Consider the following 19,674-nt stretch of genomic DNA (forward strand, 5'->3'; position numbering starts at 1 on the left):
CCTGAGCCCACGAAAATATTGATGACACACACAACAGTAGAACAGAGGATGTGGGATCCATGAAAGAATCAGTTGGTTTTCGTGATATTGCCACTTTTTTCGCCTGGGTAATTCTATGCAGGTTTTGTCAAGAAAGAAATTACAACTGTCACAACTATAAAATGGAGGTAAGATTGGTAACATGCAACCGTCACACTTTAGATCATCATCAACCTTGTTGCTACCCAATTTTTGACCTATGTTTTTGATATATTTTCAAAAAAATCTAAAAATAGAGAAAAACAAAGAAAATCCCAAAAAATATGTTTTTTAATATATTTTCGTCATTTTAGCATTTTCAACGTCGTCTAAAAAAAATTTATTTAAATTTTTAAGGGTCTTTCGAACGCGTTTGACTTTTCACGCGTCATTTTTAAAATAATTGATTTTCCGTATTTGAGTCGACGTTGATATTGCTCGTTTTAAAAAAAAATACAAAAAAACAAGAAAAATCAAATTTTACAAAAAAAAAAGAAAATTAAGGGACCAATTTTGAGGCCGAAACAATATTTTTGCCTATGTATAGGGAATTTTGAATTTTGAAAGGAGGGGCAACCTAAGAATTTTTTTCTCTTCACCCGAAACTAGTTTCCCCCTGGCCCAAGACCATTATTTAATCCCTCTCTTCCGGCTGAAAATTAGCAACTCAGCCCCACCAGTGGGTCTTCTTTTCCTGGTTTCCAGCCGACCACAGACGCTCCCTCTCACGGTCATCAATATACAGCAGCTCCCCCTCACCAGCTCCAGACGGTTTTTCCCCCCATCTTCTTCCCCTTCAACCAGCAAATCCAAGGCCTGCACCCGAAGCCACACAAATCCTCTCCCTTCTACCTTCAGCCGGACACCCCCACCCTTTGTAATTAATTTTCTTCTTTCCCCTCATAAATCAGCCTCACTTCTCCCCCTCACAGCTGCCAATCCTGAGCCGGTTCTTGTTCTCCCCGCTCACAGCCCTTTTTTCCAACACACCCAAACAGCAGCAAACCGAACCAGCCCCTTCCACCTCTGCCTCTCCACCGCAAATACAAATCCCCCCAACTCACGGCCCCTTTGCAAAAACAAACCGGCCGCCACCCCCCCATCCTCAGATTTTTCCTTTCTTCTCCATAACCGACAACAGCCCCTGCCCTCTTCCCCATTTTTCTCCTCCCCACAGACCAGCGGCCGGACCGGCCACCACGGAACCCAAGCCACCAGCAGTAGCCTCGCTGTCCTCTTCATCTCCGCCCAACCAGCCTTGCAGCGGCGTCTCCTCCACAGAAGCAAGCCACCGCCCACGGACTCTCCCTTCCCCAGCCGCCTCTGTTTTTGGCCAAAACCAGAGCGACCCAAAGTGACAGCCAGCCACTGAAGTGGCTGAGAAGAAGAAGCACTCCCCGCCACCAGATCGCCCATCGGCAGCAGAAACACCGACATAAAAGGGAGAAGCCGGAGGAGCTGGACAGATCTAAAAAACAAAATAAAAACAAATGCTTGGGTGTTTTCTCTTGTTGCAGGTCACGGTGAAAGCCACCACGGACAGGGAAGAGAAGAGGGGAGGAGGCCATTACAGCCCCCTCACGCCGCCTGAATTTCAAGGCGGCGCGTGAACCCATGCGCCGCCAGTATTCTGGCAGCCCGGAATGCAGCCCAGAATTTGTTTTGGTTCATTTTTGCAATTTCCAAATTGTTTAATGTAATATTTATTTAGTTTTGAGTTTTTTTTTTTTATTTTGTAAATATGGAAGGAAAATAAAGAAAAGAAAAGAAAAGAGAAAGTGATAAATAACAAAAAAAAGAAATGTTTGTGTGTGCTTGTATGCTTGTTTTTTTTTATTTATTTATGTTATTGAATTAAAAATAAAAAAGGACAAAAAGAATTATTTGTTAATTTAAATACGGTTAAATGTCTCAAGGACAAATAAAATCAAGTTGTATTTTCCATGAAAATGTGAGAACAAGTTTCTACATATATTCGGGGATTTAATAACTGATTTATTCAAGCCTCAGAATTTAATTAATATTTTAAATTTTCAAACCACATCAGAAAACAAAGCAGCTTACCTCAGGTAGGGTGTGTTAGGGGTGCTAATACCTTTTCTAACCACAACCAGTCCCTTACCCGGGATCTCTGACAAGACCAGTACATCAGGTTTCCTAGTAGCCCTCAATGAATTACTAGGTGGCGACTCCAACAAACCAATTCTAAGCAAAAAACAAAATCAGAAAAATCGCCAGCCGATGCCGCGCGTCGGATTTTTTTGGGGTGCGACAAACCTTGTCATTAAGGATTAGGTTATGTTGATGACTGAAATGCTCGATCTCTTCAATTATTCTCTCCTCTCCATGCTTGATCTCACAGACAACGCGAAAGCTAGGTTCCATAAATTGATCATCAACAGCCACACTTTGCTCTTCTTCGTTTTTTTCTATAATCTCTGTTGCAGAATCGCCATATTCTATACTACAATTCACGTGTGCAACGAAGTCACAGTCTGGGCAATAGTAAACTCCGTATTTTGAGTCAACTTCCCGACGGCAAATTCCACAGTACTTGTTTATAGATTCGATGCATTGTTGACGTTGATAGGTGTGGATGATTCGGGGATGATGATGCAGTGCTGTTTTGAGGGTGCCTGGCAATGAAATGCATTCTTCGTGGACCAAGAGTTGGCACAAGGTGCACATGAAAGGGGAGTCATCTCCATCTGTGCCGCATGCATTGCACGTGAAGGAGATTGATTTTAATGAAAGTGGATTCAGCAGGCTTCTAAATTGATGGCCCTGATCCTGATCAGCTGCATAAACGCAAGGTGGAAAAGCACATTTGATATGGAGGTTGAATTCGCACACAAAACAGCAGTAAGCAAAACTCTCATAGCAAGTTTCTTTGCAAAAACGACAGATCATGTGATGATTTGGCAGTAGACGAAGAGGGTGTTCTGGATGAATGTGCCTCTTGATCTCTGGGGGTAGCTCAGCACACTTCTTGTGAAGAAAGACGTTGCAAGAAGGGCAACTATAGCTAGGACCAGACATTGGTTCCTTGCACACAGAGCACATAACTCCTTCACCATGATATTCTTGCTCTTCATTCAAAATCAATGGATGATCCTTGTGGGCAACTTGATGTGCCTGACTATCAACTTCCAAAAAACCCGGTTGAAAAGCACATTTGATATCAAGATCAAACGTACAGAGAGAACAGTGGTAAACAAAACTGTTGCAAGTTTTGCCGCACCGATCACAAACGCATTGTCTGTAATGAGATGGTGGCTTTGCCAGTAGATGGAGAGGGTGTCTACGATGAATGCGCCGCTTGATCTCACGGGGCAGCTCGGCGCATGTCTTATGAAGAAAGAAGTAGCAAGAGGTGCAACTGTAGCAAGGACCCCATATTGGTCCCTCGCATCCAGAGCAAATAACCAGTTCACAACTATATTCGAGAACTTGATTAATGAGGATCAATGGATGATCTGGGTGGCTAAAATGTTCAACCTCCATGTCTCTGGCTCTCTCAGAGGACAGAGCAGGAAATGAGGGTTGTTGAGCCAGGGCAAGACTTAGGGAGGCTAAATTGAAGCTGCCGAATATATATATGTTATCAAAATGGAAAGGCAAATAAAAGTTGAGTGCTACTAGAATTCAATACCTCACCTTCTGAACTGAAACTTGACCTCTTCACCGACGGCTAATTAAATAATTACAGCTGCTTACTGCTACATTACAGATCAACCAACGAGATCCAGAACACAGTGATTTCCCATTAAGATCGGATATCAAACAATTGCTGGGGAAGCATTTTCTTCCTTCTTCCCATTTATCAAAGATAGCCGAAACGAAAAATAATTCAAAGGACTTCAAAGTCAAAGAGGCCCAAAAAGAAAGGAAGGGTGTTAGCTGTAACGAAGAGGTGGGAAGAAGATCATGAGGAAAGCTACAAGCTCCTCTATTCGTAAGGATGAGATTGTTCAAGCATGTGAATAAGAAGACACTTTCCCATGTCTTTTCTGGTTGGAGAAGAAGACTCGTTGACTGGAGTTGGGTCTCCTCAACTTCTTCTATTACTCATTTGCCCATGGGTAGCGGTTTAAAATTGCTTTCTAAACGGTTTTTTTAATTAAAAAATATTTAAAATTAAATTTTTTATATTTTAAAATATATTGATATTAAAATTAACTTTTAAAAAATAAAAATATTTATTTCAATATTTATTTTTAATTAAAACAAATATTTTAAAAAATAATTAATAACACCCTCCTAAACTTTTTCCCAGTAGAGGTACTTAAAATTAAAAATCTAATGATAAAATCCTTTAATTATTAAAATCATAAATCAATAATTACATGTATATATAATTATATATATATATAATTAACATATTTTATCTAAATCTGAAATTGGTCTTTTTTTTTTCTATCATAATGAAATATATAAATTTATAAATGTTAACTATACTTTTTAGTTTAATTTTTATAATAAAACGATTTTACTCTTAATAACCTAGAAATGTGAAACAAATACATAATTAACTAAAATTATGATATTTCATTTAAATTAACTCAAATATTTTAAGCAAATTGCACATAACGTAAAAGTTTAATGTTATATATTCTGCCTTTTATTAAATACCTTAACTAAAAATTAAAGATATAATTAATTGATATAATTACACTTATAAAAGACTTATTAGAAATAATCTTTAAGATATAAGGAAATATGAGGTACTTATCATGAGTAAGTGATATTTTTTATACTTATAATGAGTAAGTGATATTTTTTTATATCAAAATACATTGTGAAGGTCGTTTGACTTCTTTGTTAATTTGAATGGAAAAAATAAACAGAACATGTTAGAAAAAATCATTTATCTTGGAATTAAATTATATCATTAGAGATATAAAGAGAAATTAAAAACACATTCTCTTATACAAGGATTCATTAATTAAACCATTTCTCCTTAAAAACCTCCGACCTCAAAGTCTCCATTGTCATTCCTATTTGGTTTTCTAGATTTTATAATGAAGAGAAGGATGGGGAAAGGAAGAAGATCATGTGTGTGTTTCCTTCCCAAATTAATTACAGGTTTTTAGAATTTATGTCGTTTTATGTAAACAAATGTCTTTATTATATTATAACAAGGAAATGTCTTATGAGGTAAATCTTGTCAGGTTGTTCTTGTTTGGTATTGGTGGATTTGGAGGAGGAGGAATATTTTAGCTTTTAGAGAGTAGTATTTAGAGGATAATCGGTTGTTACGTCAAATTTATTTTTTTAAAAATGTGTGTTGCGATGCTTGGAATAATTGAACTATGGTATATAGGCACCCCCCACAACCATCTCATGGCTTAAGCCAGAAGAAGGATTTATTAAACTGGATATGGATGACAACTCTCTTTGGAACCCAAGGAGGATTGGATTTGGGGTCTCTTAAGAAATTCTGAAGGGAGATGGTTGATGAGTTTTACGAGTTATTGCGGTTTTAGTTCTAATCTATTTTTAGAATTACTAGGAATTAAATATCATTTATTGGTAATATGAGATAGAGATTTCAGAAAGATCATATACAACTCTGATTCTATAGATGTTATTCAATTAATTTATAATGATTTTAACAAGTATCATTTATTCAGAGTAGTTATTTTTTACATCAAAGAATTCCTGACATGAAATTGAAAAGTTCGTTTGTTTCATACTTTACGCGAAGCTAATTCAATATGAGGGGTGAGTATTTTCATACAGATTGATTTTGGTTTGGTTTGCTTCGTGTTGCTAAAAAATCAGCAAATTTGAAAAATTGACTTATCAGACATCATCAAGAACAGCAGAAACTAGTTCTTTGCATCTAAATCAATGAACCTTTTGTAAACATCAAGCAAATGGAAGGTCTCGTATCAATGTTTGAATGAATTTTTAAAAATAGCACTCACTACTAGATAGATACTTCACCGGAATTTGTTGCGGGTTAATTTTTTTTATTTAATAAAAAAATTTATATATACAAGTCTTTTTGATGTATTTTTGTAATTAAAAAATTTCTAAGTTAAAATTCAAAAAGCTTATATCTACATGAAATAAACAAATCAAGAACTATCTAAGTTAATAAATGAAAAAAATTATAAATGATAACTAAAAATAAAACTGAAAAAATCAAGAAACAGATATAAATTAAGATATTTAATCTTGTAAGATGAGATATTTATCCAGATATATTTGTTAAACTTATTTATTTATTTAATCAAACGATAATAGAAATAGAAACACATAGTAAATTGATTGAATAAAATAAAAAAAATATTATACAAGACTAAACATATTATAAATATTATATAAAAATAAATACTTTTTATTTAAAAAATAAATTTCATTCATACAGAAAATAAAATTATAGATGAATCTATACTTATTGATTTATATACCTGTTTGCATGTTCTCATCACTGATGGTTGGTGACATTTCTTGCTTTTTTTGAGATATTTTTAGCTTGGTTTTCTTTGATGATTATGAAATTTATGATTGAATGATGCTACAAAATTCCTAGAGAATAGAATTATATGACAGCATATTTTTGCCTGACTCAAAGCCTCTCATAAAGTGGGTGTGGACCTATTCTCTCAATTAATTCTTCAAAATTCCCTGCAATCTTTCCTTACAATTGTTCTGCACATATATTTTAGAAGTTTTATTAAGGAATTTTATCTCCCAGTTTCTTTCTTTGTTTGTTTTCTTTCGAACTTGCTGAGATGTTTTGTTCTTATATATAGCATCTCCAATTGCTGGTTTTGCTGTTGTTAAGCTGGAGGAAATTACTGGTTATGTAAGCATAGGCTACCCTTTTGGCTTAACTGCTTCAATTCTGTTTGCGCGACACTCTGAAATGGAAGGACCTAATTATGATGCTCAGATGGTGGATTTAATTCTGGGTTTCCTTGCTTCTTTGAAGGGATCAATAGCCTAACCAACCAAAACATTTGCACCACTAACTTGTAGAATCAGCTGAGACATAACCAAGTCAAAGTAAGGTATTGAGAATTGAACAATCATAAGGAAAATCGTATGGATAGATGATCCTGTGTATCGATCTGCAATGCTTAAACATGAATGGAGAACATCATGTTTAGATCCAATCCCCTTTTGCCTTCACGTTGACATTGGTTAACTTTCATTTTGCTTACATTTTGATCTTCAGGATTGGCGCATTTAGGTTTGATTCCAGAAGAAGAATTTGGGATATAGCATTGATCAAGGAAAAGTGAGGATACCGAAACAGTTGGTTATCATCACGAACAAGTTTTCACACTTTAGTATGTCATCCACGCTATGTATACTGTGGAAAACTTACGTAGTTTTTATTTTTATTTTTTGCTTTTCTGGAATGAGTGTATGTATCAACTTTCCGAGATATCTCCTGCCTGATTGTTAGGGTTTAGGAAGTAAGTTTTTCCAGGCATCATTGTTTGGTTTAGTCATGTGAAACGTTGGTGCTATTAGTTAAATGCGTCAGCATGTATTTGGACTTCAGAAATGAAAGTTCAGGTGAATAAGTTCAAGCTATCTCGTTTCACACCAAAGCTTAAAGCATCATAATCTAATATCTACTTGCTGGAGATTGAATGGCAATGTTCTTTTCAAAAGCAACATTGCGAAGGAACAAAGAAGGAGAATTATCAGTATATATACCAGTAATGGCAGATAGGACTTTTGGTGAAAGTGGGGAAATTGAGATTTAAATAATGATTTATACATTCTAGTTCTTGAATTGCAATGGATTCATTCAAGATCTGCTGGAAGGATTTGAGAGGAAACGGCGAAGCAGAGCTGCCATTCTCGACCATTAGATTTGTACATGTCAACATCTTGCTGCAAACCTTCCATAGCATCATCCTCTTGGTCCTAACAATTGTTTTGTTCCTGAAATAACTTGTGATTCAGGTATACCTGCTACAGAAACATTTTCTACAGTAATTCAAGGCCATAGCCGGAGCTGGCCTTCTGCTTGTTCTGATCAAATTTACAGATTCAAAGTTCATTGTGTGGTTTATCAAAATATGGTTGTAAGAAGCAGCGCTTAAGTAGAACATAAGGTTATGGAAATGGAGTTTGTGAAATGTTATGGCTAAAGAGAATTCTTGAAGAACTATAAAGTTGTATTATGACAATAAAACTTCCATAAGAACTCTTAATACTGAAAAGGCTGGGAATGTTGCTAGCATGTACAAAAGGTTAGAGATTTTTAATTTGATACTTGCGAAATTGAAGCAACAACAATTTAAATTTGAGACGAGATTGATATATGATATTTTTTAAAAAATAAGCAATCTTGTAAAGGGCATAATTTTATTTTATTTTTATCTTAATTCAACTCAAATTTTATTAGAAGATTTTAAATGCTTTATTTTCTATAAAATTAGAATTTTATAATCATTTAAAATCAACAAGACTTTCAAATAAAACAAAAAAAAAACTATCTAGACTTGTAATATTTTATTAGTTGATTTAGAATTTTTTTTCTATTTAGTTTTTTATTTTTTTTAAGGATTTGGGCCTCTAAATCCCTTCGTGGTTTTGAAATTAGATAAACAAAAATGGAGGCTTATTCTTATTCTTCTTAAGAAAAAAAAATACCAAAAACATGAATTAACTTACTTCTGTATGATATATCTTATTAAAGGACAAAGCTATCAAATGCCCTTGAGGTCTTTGTTTTAAATATTATTTAAATAGATTCATTTATTATTAGATTGCGTTAAGGAGATAAAAATTAAATATTTGAATGAAAATAATTGATATCAGTTAGATAAGTGTTATTTTATATGCCAAATGTTTCTATGCATTTACAATAAAATCTATAACAAAAATGTAAAAGCAGAATTTATGGAGAGCTTCCTGCTAAGCTAAAAAAAATGATGGAAGGTCAGACATCTTTGTCACTACGAAGACACAAAGAAACAACAAACTACCTTCAAGGACAGTTTTAATAAAATAGCATCTTTTATTGTTCAGAAAAAAACAGAGACAAAAAAAGTGATCTCACACGCGTAAATAGAAACAGAGATAATAATCCTCTGTCTAGCAACTGCCAACAATCATAACCCAAAAATAAGAAAAAAGCCAACAACTGCAATCTAATTACCCTTTTAATGACTTCAAGCATTGCCATCTTTCCTTGTGGACGATAAAACTGCAGTTAGGATCAGTACATTCAAGGGCCAAGTCATCGCAAGGCTCCCCACAAGAATCGCATGCCTGCGGACGATAATCTCCTGTCTTGTCTACCAAAGCAAGAGGGTGAGGGTGTTTAGGATATGTGCGAACGCCCCCTGGCTTGACATATGGGTATTTCCCGAGAGCACATTCTGGATGAGCATCGAAGTCGCATTCCTCACAACGGTAGAACCAGAGCTTCGGGTCTCTATCTTTTTCACAAATTATGCAGGAAGGCTGGTAGTCATTTTCATTAATGTAGGTGAGGGAGAGAGGATGGTCATCATACTCGTGTCTTGCTTTGTATGGCAGTGTAGCACATTTCATACCCAGCTTGAAATCGCAAACCGCACATTTTAAAAATACCTTCGATTCTTCACTGACACAACAGCCACTGCAATGGGGAATAATCTCTCTATCATCTACAAGCAAAGGGGGAAGCCCGTAACCTCCAATACGGCAACGGAGAATACTCTTTCTGTCCACTGGAAGATTAAGGAGATGCTCATGACCTCCATGTTTAAAAGAATCTTTCAATGATTTGAAGCATCGGACATCAATCCAGAGTCTACATACTTTACATTTGTAACTGAGCCCACGAAAATATTGACTACACACATCACAGTAGACCAGATCATGTGGCCCTCGGCTCCATAAAAGAACCAGTTCGTTTTCGTGATATTGCCACTTTTTTCGCCTGAGTAATTCTATGCTGCAGGTTTTGTCAAGAAAGAAGTTACAACTGGCACAACTGTAAAATGGAGTTGAGATTGGTAACATGCACCCATCACACTTTAAATCATCATCAACCTTGTCATTAAAGATTAGGTTATGTTGATGACTGAAATGCTCGATCTCTTCAATTATTCTCTCCTCTCCATGCTTGATCTCACGGACAACGCGAAAGCTAGGTTTCATGAATTGATCATAAACAGTCACACTTTGCTCTTCTTCGTTTTCTTCTACGATCTCTATTGCAGAATCGCCATATTCTATACTACAATTCACGTGTGCAACGAAGTCACAGTCTGGGCAATAGTAAACTCCATATTCTGTGTCAACTTCCCGACGGCAAATTCCACAGTACTTCTTTATAGATTCGATGCATTGTTGAAGTTGATATGTGTGGATGATTCGTGGATGATGGTGCAGTGCCGTTTTAAGGGTGCCTGGCAATGAAATGCATTCTTCGTGGACCACGAGTTGGCACATGGTGCACCCGAATGGGGAGTCATCTCCATCTGTGCCGCATGCATTGCAAGTGAAGGAGATTGATTTTAATGAACGTGGATTCAGCAGGCTTCTAAATTGATGCCCCTGATCCTGATCAGCTGCATAAACGCACGGTGGAAAAGCACATTTGATATGGAGGTTGAATTCGCACACAATACAGCAATAAACAAAACTCTCATAGCAAGTTTCTTTGCAAAAACAACAGATCATGTGATGATTTGGCAGTAGACGAAGAGGGTGCTCTGGATGAATGTGCCTCTTGATCTCGGGGGGCAGCTCAGCACATTTCTTGTGAAGAAAGAAGTTGCAAGAAATGCAACTATAGCTAGGACCAGACATTGGTTCCTTGCACACAGAGCACACAACTCCTTCACCATGATATTCTTGCTCTTCATTCAAAATCAATGGATGATCCTTGTGGGAAAATTGATGTGCCTGACTATCAACTTCCAAAAAACCCGGTTGAAAAGCACATTTGATATCAAGATCAAATTCACAGAAAGAGCAATGGTAAACAAAATAGTTAAAAAATTTGTCGCACCGACTACAACGGTAATTTCCTTTATATGGTGACTTTGCCAGTAGATGGAGAGGATGTCTACGATGAATGCGCCGCTTGATCTCACGGGGCAGCTCGGCGCATTTCTTATGAAGAAAGAAGTAGCAAGAGGTGCAACTGTAGCAAGGACCCCATATTGGTCCCTCGCATCCAGAGCAAATAACTAATTCACCACTATATTCGAGAACTTGATTAATGAGGATCAATGGATGATCTGGGTGGCTAAAATGTTCAACCTCCATGTCTCTGGCTCTCTCAGAGGACAGAGCAGGAAATGAGGGGTGTTGAGCCAAGGCAAGACTTAGGGAGGCCAGATTGAAGCTGCCGAATATATATGTTATCGAAATGGAAAGGCAAATAAAAGTTGAGTGCTACTAGAATTCAATACCTCACCTTCTGAACGGAAACTTGACCTCTTCACCGACGACGGCTAATTAAATAATTACAGCTGCTTACTGCTAAATTACAGATCAACCAACGAGATCCAGAACACAGTGATTTCCCATTAAGATCGGATAGCAGAATTCAAAGAAGCCCGAAAAGAAAGGAAGGGTGTTATCTGTAAGGATGGGGTGGGAGGAAGATCATGAGGATAGCTACAGGCTCTTCCATTTGTGCAGATGATATTATACAAGCATGTGAATAAGAAGACACTTGCCCTTTTCTTTTCTGGTTGGAGTGGAAGACTCGTTGACTTGAGGTGGGTCTCGTCAACTTCTTGTTACTGGATCATGTCCATTGCTTAGTATTCTATTGGATTGGTCCATTGCTTAGTTAATGGATCGTGTCCATATAATAAGTTATTAATGAAATAAAAAATAGTATTAGAAACTATTACTACTTGGATTTGAAGGTGGATTGTTATCAAGCAAACCAATCATCGACCTGAAAACATTGAAGGCGCATGAGACCTGACGTATGTGAGAGATGACAGCAAATAAATCCCAAATACAATGTTGCGGTTAAATTAATTTTTTTAAAATAAAAAAAAAATATTCAGATATTATTAATAAACTACTAAATAATAGTAGCATTCCTTTAAATATTAGTAAAAATCTAGGTAGAATAAATCCTTCTTTTTTAAAAATAACTAAATCTTAACTATCACCATAATATATTATGTAAATAAACTACTAAAAGAAAAATCATGATTATATGAAAGCCATTATGATTTTAGCTCCTGCATTCTTTTTCTCGAAATAAAAACAACTCAGATTTTTAGTTGAAATCGTTCTTGTCTCGATTATAAGGACATGTCACAGAAGATCATTTATCTTGGAATTAAATTATATAATTAGAGATATAAAAAAAATTGAAAACACATTCTCTTATATATCACATTTCATCATGTTCATTAACTACAAACAATTAAATTCAGATTAAATAGATATAATTTATACATGTATATAAAAATAACAACTTAACTATTAATTATTATTTTCTCTCGTCTAATTTAAACTATAAATTCAAAAACTAATGTTAACCATTTCTCCTTAAAAAGCCCTCGACCTTAAAGTCTCCATTGCCATTCCTATTTGGTTTTCTAGATTTTATAATGAAGAGAGAGATTGGGAAAGGAAGAAGATAATGTGTGTATTGCCTTTCAGAATTAATTACAGGTTTTTCATATCACATTTTTCATGCTTATCACCCACAAATTATTAAATTAAAGTAAAAATGACATCAATTATATATAACAAAAGTAAAAATTTAACTATTTATTGTTTAAAACATGTCAAGTCAAATTTATAGTATTATAAATTATAAGGTAATCATTGAATACATATCGAAAAAAAAAATGCAGGATAAACTAAAAATAATAATTGTTTGTTAAAAAATAATGGTTGTCAAAATTAAAAAGACATCTATAACCTTAGTCAAACTAAAACTAAAATTTTAATGTTATTTAAAAAAAACACCTTTTAACATATTTTGTTTTAATTTAAGAAATTAATAAAGAAATATATATAATATATATTTAGTTATCTAATTCTACATCAAATAGACTTAAAAGAAAAAAAATGGCAAAAAATAGTTAAGCACATGATCTAGGAGGCCCAACACGCCAATCAACACATGCTAACATGTTTCGACTTCATTTCTTATTTTTTTTATTATTATTATTTAAATGGGAGGACTTTTTAAAATAACCATCCGATATGTTTTTTGTTGTGACAAATTAAAAAAACGTTATCTATTTGTTTTACTGTCAAGAAACTCTAGAGGCTGGAAGTCACCTGAAAATTGCTCCCCTCTCTTTAAACACAAAACACCATTTCAATCATTTTTTTCATTTAAAAACACTTAGAAATACAACGTAAACATAACCTCTAAATAATGTTTAATCGATTAAAAAACTTAAAATTTGTTCTGGTTAAAAACAAATCCCCAAAAAATCTATTTTTATAGTAAAATGAAGGGCAATATACATCAATAGAATTCTTATCTTGAAATGGTACTATTAATATTAAGAATAATTTTTTTCGATTGTTTTTTAAAATATTCTTTTCTTAAATTAATTATATTAGTAAAAGTTGAATTGAGAAAACAAAAAACCGAAAAATTTAATGAGAAAAGGAAACAAATACTTTGCGAATCCAAAACAAATCCTCTCACAAGCCATATAGTGATTAACATATGACTTTTAGTTTTTTGTATAATTTTGTAGTTATTTATAAAATGTCTTAGATATATAATTATTAATGGAGTCGGGATTATGTTTTTGTTCTCTACAAATCAAGAAATTTGATATATACAGTACTTAGAACAAAAAAGAAGGGTTACTGATAAGTTACTATCGTTACAGAAGAAAATCAAGTTAAATAGTATTACATAATAGTCACACATTACTGCTTTGTTTTTGTAGGTTTTGTGTTCGTGCCTCGAGGAGTAGGCAAAACTCGTGATTGAAATGACCACTGTTCAACAAATGAGGTTAAATAGTTGCACTTCTTATTCAAACTTACTTGCTGGTCTGTTTTTACAATTTTGGAAAAATAATTGAAAAAAATTAAATTTTTATTTTATATTTTTTCTTTAAATTATTATTTTTTTTATTTTTAAAATGTTTTATTTACTATTATTAAAAATAAATTAAAAACAAAAAAAATATTATTTCAATATATTTTTAAATAAAAAATACTTTAAAAATTAATTATAAAAAAAAACTCTTATTCTATATGTGATTTGGCTGTGTTTCAATCAGTTGAAATTCGAAACAGTAGCTTCGTGATGTTTATCTCGAGCAGAAAAATAAGTCTTTCCTTTGGTAAATCTATTTCTTGGTTATCTCTGCAAAACTAAGTAATTTATTTTTCTATAGAAATGTCTTGGTATTATGATTTGAGTTGGGAATTTAAAAAGTTAATTCAGGTTATTTTTTTAATTTTATCATTTAACATTGAGTTAATTAAAAATTATACTTCATAATTTGTTTTCTATGAGGTAATCATGGTCTCATACTCAGGTAATGAATATGACATGTTAACCTACGTTGACCCGAGTCAATCCAATAAGTTGTTTTTTTAATATTAAAAAAAAAAGATATTATATTAATTTTTTTAGTTAAATTATGTTTTTACTAAAAACCTGCAAAATAAAACAGGTCATATCAAATCAACTCTTACATTGTTTATTTTTTATTAGAAAAAAAAAACATTAATAATATTTGAATATTTTTTTATGTTAAAATAAATTTAGATACAATTAGCGCTACCAATAATTTAGTTTCCACTAATAAGATTTTTTTTATATCGTAGTATGAGTTGTTTTTCAAAATGTTTTCGTTTAAATAATTCATTGAAATAATATTTTTTATTTTTTTAAATTTATTTTTGATATCAGTATGTTAAAATGATCTAAAAACACACAAAAAATAATTAATATAAAATAAAAAAATATTTTTAAAACATAAAAACAAACGTGCTTTAAATAACTTATTCTCTTGAAATCTAACGAGGAAACAAAATTTCAAAGAAAATTCAAGAACCCGATGTGAGCCACTGACAATATCAATTTCATCCTTTCAATTGTTAACTCTCATATTTATAATTTTTTTTCCATTAACTATCAATTGTTCATTTATAGATAAGTGTTATTTTATATGACAATATTTATATGCATTTACAATAAAATCTATAACAAAAATGTAAAAGCAGAATTTATGGAGAGCTTCCTGCTAAGCTAAAAAAAATGGTGGAAGGTCAGACATCTTCGTCACTTACGAAGGGACAAAGAAACAACAAACTACATTGACAGTTTTAATGAAATAGCATCTTTTATTGTTCAGAAAAAAAAAAAGAGAAAAAAAAAGTGATCTTATATGCGAAAATAGAAACAGAGATAATAAATATGAAGCTAACCATTCACCCCAACAATCATAACCCAAAAATAAGAAAAAAGCCAACAAATGCTATCCAATTACCATAATTTTTAAAGCATTGCCTTCTTTTCCTGTGGACGATAAAACTGCAGTTAGAATCAGTACATTCAAGGGCCAAGTCATCGCAAGGCTCACCACAAGTATCGCATGCTGCATAATCCTGTGTCTTGTCTACCAAAGCAAGAGGGTGAGGGTGTTTAGGATATGTGCGAACCTCCCCTAGCTTGACGTATGGGTATTTCCCGAGAGCACATTCTGGATGAGCATCGAAGTCGCATTCCTCACAACGGTAGAACCAGAGCTTAGGGTCTCTATATTTTTCACAAATTATACAGGAAGGCTGGTAGTCATTTTCATTAATGTAGGTGAGGAAGAGAGGATGGTCATCATACTCGTGTCTTGCTTTGTATGGCAGCGTAACACATTTCATACCCAGCTTGAAATCGCAAACCGCACATTTCAAAAATACCTTTGATTCTCCACTGACACAACAGCCACTGCAAGGGGGATTACTCTCTCTGTCATCTGCAGCCCATGGGGGACGCCCGCGACCTCCACTACTGCAACGGAGAATATTCTTTCTGTCCGCTGGAAGATAAAGGAGATGCTCATGACCTCCATGTTTAAAAGAATCTTTCAATATTGATTTGAAGCATCGAACATCAATGCAGAGTCCACATATACCACAATATTACCTGAGCCCACGAAAATATTGATTACACACATAGCAGTAGTACAGATTATGTACCCCTTGATTCCAAAAAAGAATCAGTTGGTTTTCGTGATATGGCCACTTTTTTCGCCTGGGTAATTCTATACTACAGGTTTTGTCAAGAAAGAAATTACAACTGGCACAACTGTAAAATGGAGTTGAGATTGGTAACATGCACCCATCACACTTTAGATCATCATCAACCTTGTCATTAAGGATTAGGTTATGTTGATGACTGAAATGCTCGATCTCTTCAATTATTCTCTCCTCTCCATGCTTGATCTCACGGACAACACGAAAGCTAGGTTCCATGAATTGATTATAAACAGTCACACTTTACTCTTTTTCGTTTTCTTCTACAATCCTTGTTGCAGAATCGCCATATTCTATACTACAATTCACGTGTGCAACGAAGTCACAGTCTGGGCAATAGTAAACTCCGTATTCTGTGTCAACTTCCCGACGGCAAATTCCACAGTACTTGTTTATAGATTCGATGCCTTGTTGAAGTTGATAGGTGTGGATGGTTCGGGGATGATGGTGTAGTGCTGTTTTAAGGGTGTCTGGCAATGAAATGCATTCTTCGTGGACCACGAGTTGGCACATGGTGCACCCGAATGGGGAATCATCTCCGTCTGTGCCGCATGCATTGCAAGTGAAGGAGATTGATTTTAGTGAATGTGGATTCATTAGGCGACTAAATTGATGCCCCTGATCCTGATCAGCTTCATAAACGCACGGTGGAAAAGCACATTTGATATGGAGGTTGAATTCGCACACAAAACAGCAGTAAATGAAACTCTCATAGCAAGTTTCGTTGCAAAAATCACACATCGTATCATGATTTGGCAGTAGACGAAGAGGGTGTTCTGGATGCAAGTGCCGATTGATCTCTGGGGGTAGCTCAGCACACTTCTTGTGAAGAAAGAAGTTGCAAGAAACGCAACCATAGCTAGGACCCGAAATTGGTTCCTTGCAAACAGAGCACACAACTCCTTCACCATGATATTCTTGCTCTTCATTCAAAATCAATGGATGATCCTTGTGAGCAAATTGATGTGCCTGATTATCAACTTCCAAAAAAGCCGGTTGAAAAGCACATTTGATATCAAGATCAAACTTACAGAAAGAACAATGGTAAACAAAACTGTTGAAATTAGTTTTGTTGCACCGATCACAACCGTATTGTCCTTTATATGGTGGCTTTGCCAGTAGATGGAGAGGATGTCTACGATGAATGCGCCGCTTGATCTCACGGGGCAGCGCGGCGCATTTCATATGAAGAAAGAAGTAGCAAGAGGTGCAACTGTAGCAAAGACCCCATATAGGTCCCTCGCATCCAGAGCAAATAACTAGTTCACAACTATATTCGAGAACTTGATTAATGAGGATCAATGGATGATCTGGGTGGCTAAAATGTTCAACCTCCATGTCTCTGGCTCTCTCAGACACTACTAGAAAGAGGGGCAATTAGCAACGGAATTTAGCAACGGATAATTCCGTTGCTAAATTCAGTATCAGATTTGCAACGGATTACACATATATTAGTTTTTTAATATCAGCAACGGATTTTAGCAACGGAAAATCCGTTGCAAAATTTACGTTGAATTTAGCAACGGATTTTCCGTTGCTAAGTAAAAAATAATTAATTAAATTTTAATATAAAACCAAATTTACGAAGACCGTTGATAACATTTCCAAGGATAAAATCTCAACCGTTTATTCTTTGCTGGCTTTGGTAAATCGATCCGCACCAACTTCTCCCCCCACACCGAGATGCAAACAGATCGAGACCAAATGAACAAAACCAACAGGTGAAAATTAATGATCTTCCACTCTTCCACTCTTCCAGTCGATCTCCTTCGTCCCTAAGAACATCGATCCATAAGTGTAGAAAAATCACCCTCTCTTCATCGATTTGATTTTCCTTTTTCCCAAACATTTCATCTTCTTCGCGTCTTCAGGATCCCTAATTCTTCTCCTTCATCTGAACAAAATCGAACCAGACCCATCATTATCACCATCGAACATGCTGGTTTAAGGTATCTCATTGTAAACGGGTTGGGTGTTTCACGGTTTTCTTCAATAGTTCAGGTAAGTAATTAATGGTTTTTGTTTTTGTTTTTGTTTGTTGCAATTTAACTTGCACTAAAAATTTTTCACCCAACTTTCCCAATCTCAGGTTTTTTTTCTGTCATGTCGAACGATCTCGGTCACCTGTAACTCAAGAACACAGGTAACATTTTTTTTTTCAATGCTTTGAATAATGGTTTTAGGCTATTAATTCGATAATATAGGTGTTTATGAAATGTTTTTACCATGATCTATAACGTAATTAAGCATGTGTAATTGAAAATTTATCAAAACCCCCAATTTAATTTTTAGGGTTACGGTTCATAAATATTTGAATGTCCCAGCAGTTGAGCTATAATCATTTTTGCTTCCCTTTGGTTTCTTTTTGCCAGTAGATAGTTGTTTTCCCCCATGAGATACCTTCATATCATCGTGTAAGTGGGATGATTTTTTCTGTTCAAACTCCTGTTTTGTAAGATCCAATGTTATATCTCCACATTTTCTCATCTCCTTAGGCATATAATTGTCTTTAAACAAAACAAGGCTTTTATCACCTTTGCTCCCATTGTCTCTCGGGTCACAACATAATTTTTTAGAGCAACTAACTTTTCCAGTCAAAGTAGCTTGATAACACTCGAAATAGTGAAAGTTATGAAGGGTTTCAGATTAGAATTTAGGTCTTACAGGTACTGTATTATTGAATTTGATAGCAGTTGATTGGGCATGGTATTCTGACATCAAGATACAACCATGAGTAGTGTTTGTTTTTGTTCATTTAGTAATTTGTGTTCTTAAACCATGAGAGGAGAATGAATTCTATGAATACGCGCGACAAAATATTATAACATTACCATAATCTCTGTCAATACTAGTGCATTAGTGTAGTTCTTCATTATGTTGTTTGATCTTATCTGCTGCTGATCTGATGCCTTTTGTTTTGAAAACGAAGCTGGGTTAAGACATAAAGATTGATTGTTGATGATGTTCTTCTATCATAATATCAAACCAAATTCACATGATAATTTTTGAAGTTAAGCAGATTCATAATCAGGTTACTGATTTCTGTGTTTCAGGTTCCTGTTAGATACCTTAGGTTTATTTCATTTGACTGAGTCTACATACCTATGCATTGATTAAGTGGTGTGTATTGATTCTCTTGTATCAAAATTTAAATATGCATATTTAAGTACTGATGTTTAAATGTTCTGTTTTTTGTCTTCCATTTGCTACTTTTAGTTGGATTCTGTTTGTATCCTAATTAGTGGCTTAATGTAGGCACAATCTACTGATTTATCGATAAAGCAAAAAATTAAAAAAATAATTAGGACAAGAAATGGTTTGGATTCTGAAGTGACTGTTTTACTTTAATGGAAAGAAACAAACTATTTCATCACAGATAACGTAAACTTCTTTACATTAAGACAAAAAAACTGTAAAGAATATAGATTTTTTTATTATTATAAGTGATAGTTTTTAATTAGAATGAAATATAAT

The 19,674-nt window shown here is 34.3% G+C and overlaps 3 protein-coding genes across 3 annotated transcripts; all 3 read right to left on the reverse strand.

The window, feature by feature from the left end:
* Nucleotides 1–2,176: 2,176 nt before the first annotated feature.
* On the reverse strand, nucleotides 2,177–4,036 carry LOC118051287 (uncharacterized). Its single transcript, XM_035061917.2, has one exon. The coding sequence runs from the start codon at nucleotides 3,520–3,522 to the stop codon at nucleotides 2,224–2,226; it is 1,299 nt and encodes a 432-aa protein (XP_034917808.2). The 5' UTR covers nucleotides 3,523–4,036; the 3' UTR covers nucleotides 2,177–2,223.
* Nucleotides 4,037–8,960: 4,924 nt separating this feature from the next.
* LOC118052328 (uncharacterized) lies at nucleotides 8,961–11,820 on the reverse strand. Its single transcript, XM_073405241.1, has one exon. The coding sequence runs from the start codon at nucleotides 11,254–11,256 to the stop codon at nucleotides 9,148–9,150; it is 2,109 nt and encodes a 702-aa protein (XP_073261342.1). The 5' UTR covers nucleotides 11,257–11,820; the 3' UTR covers nucleotides 8,961–9,147.
* Nucleotides 11,821–16,311: 4,491 nt separating this feature from the next.
* On the reverse strand, nucleotides 16,312–19,057 carry LOC118051276 (uncharacterized). Its single transcript, XM_035061910.2, has one exon. It carries the CDS (start codon nucleotides 17,536–17,538, stop codon nucleotides 16,444–16,446), a length of 1,095 nt encoding a protein of 364 aa, XP_034917801.1. The 5' UTR covers nucleotides 17,539–19,057; the 3' UTR covers nucleotides 16,312–16,443.
* Nucleotides 19,058–19,674: the final 617 nt, after the last annotated feature.

This window comes from Populus alba, chromosome 16 (genome assembly GCF_005239225.2).
Source record: "Populus alba chromosome 16, ASM523922v2, whole genome shotgun sequence".
In the NCBI taxonomy this organism is placed as follows: Eukaryota; Viridiplantae; Streptophyta; class Magnoliopsida; order Malpighiales; family Salicaceae; genus Populus; species Populus alba.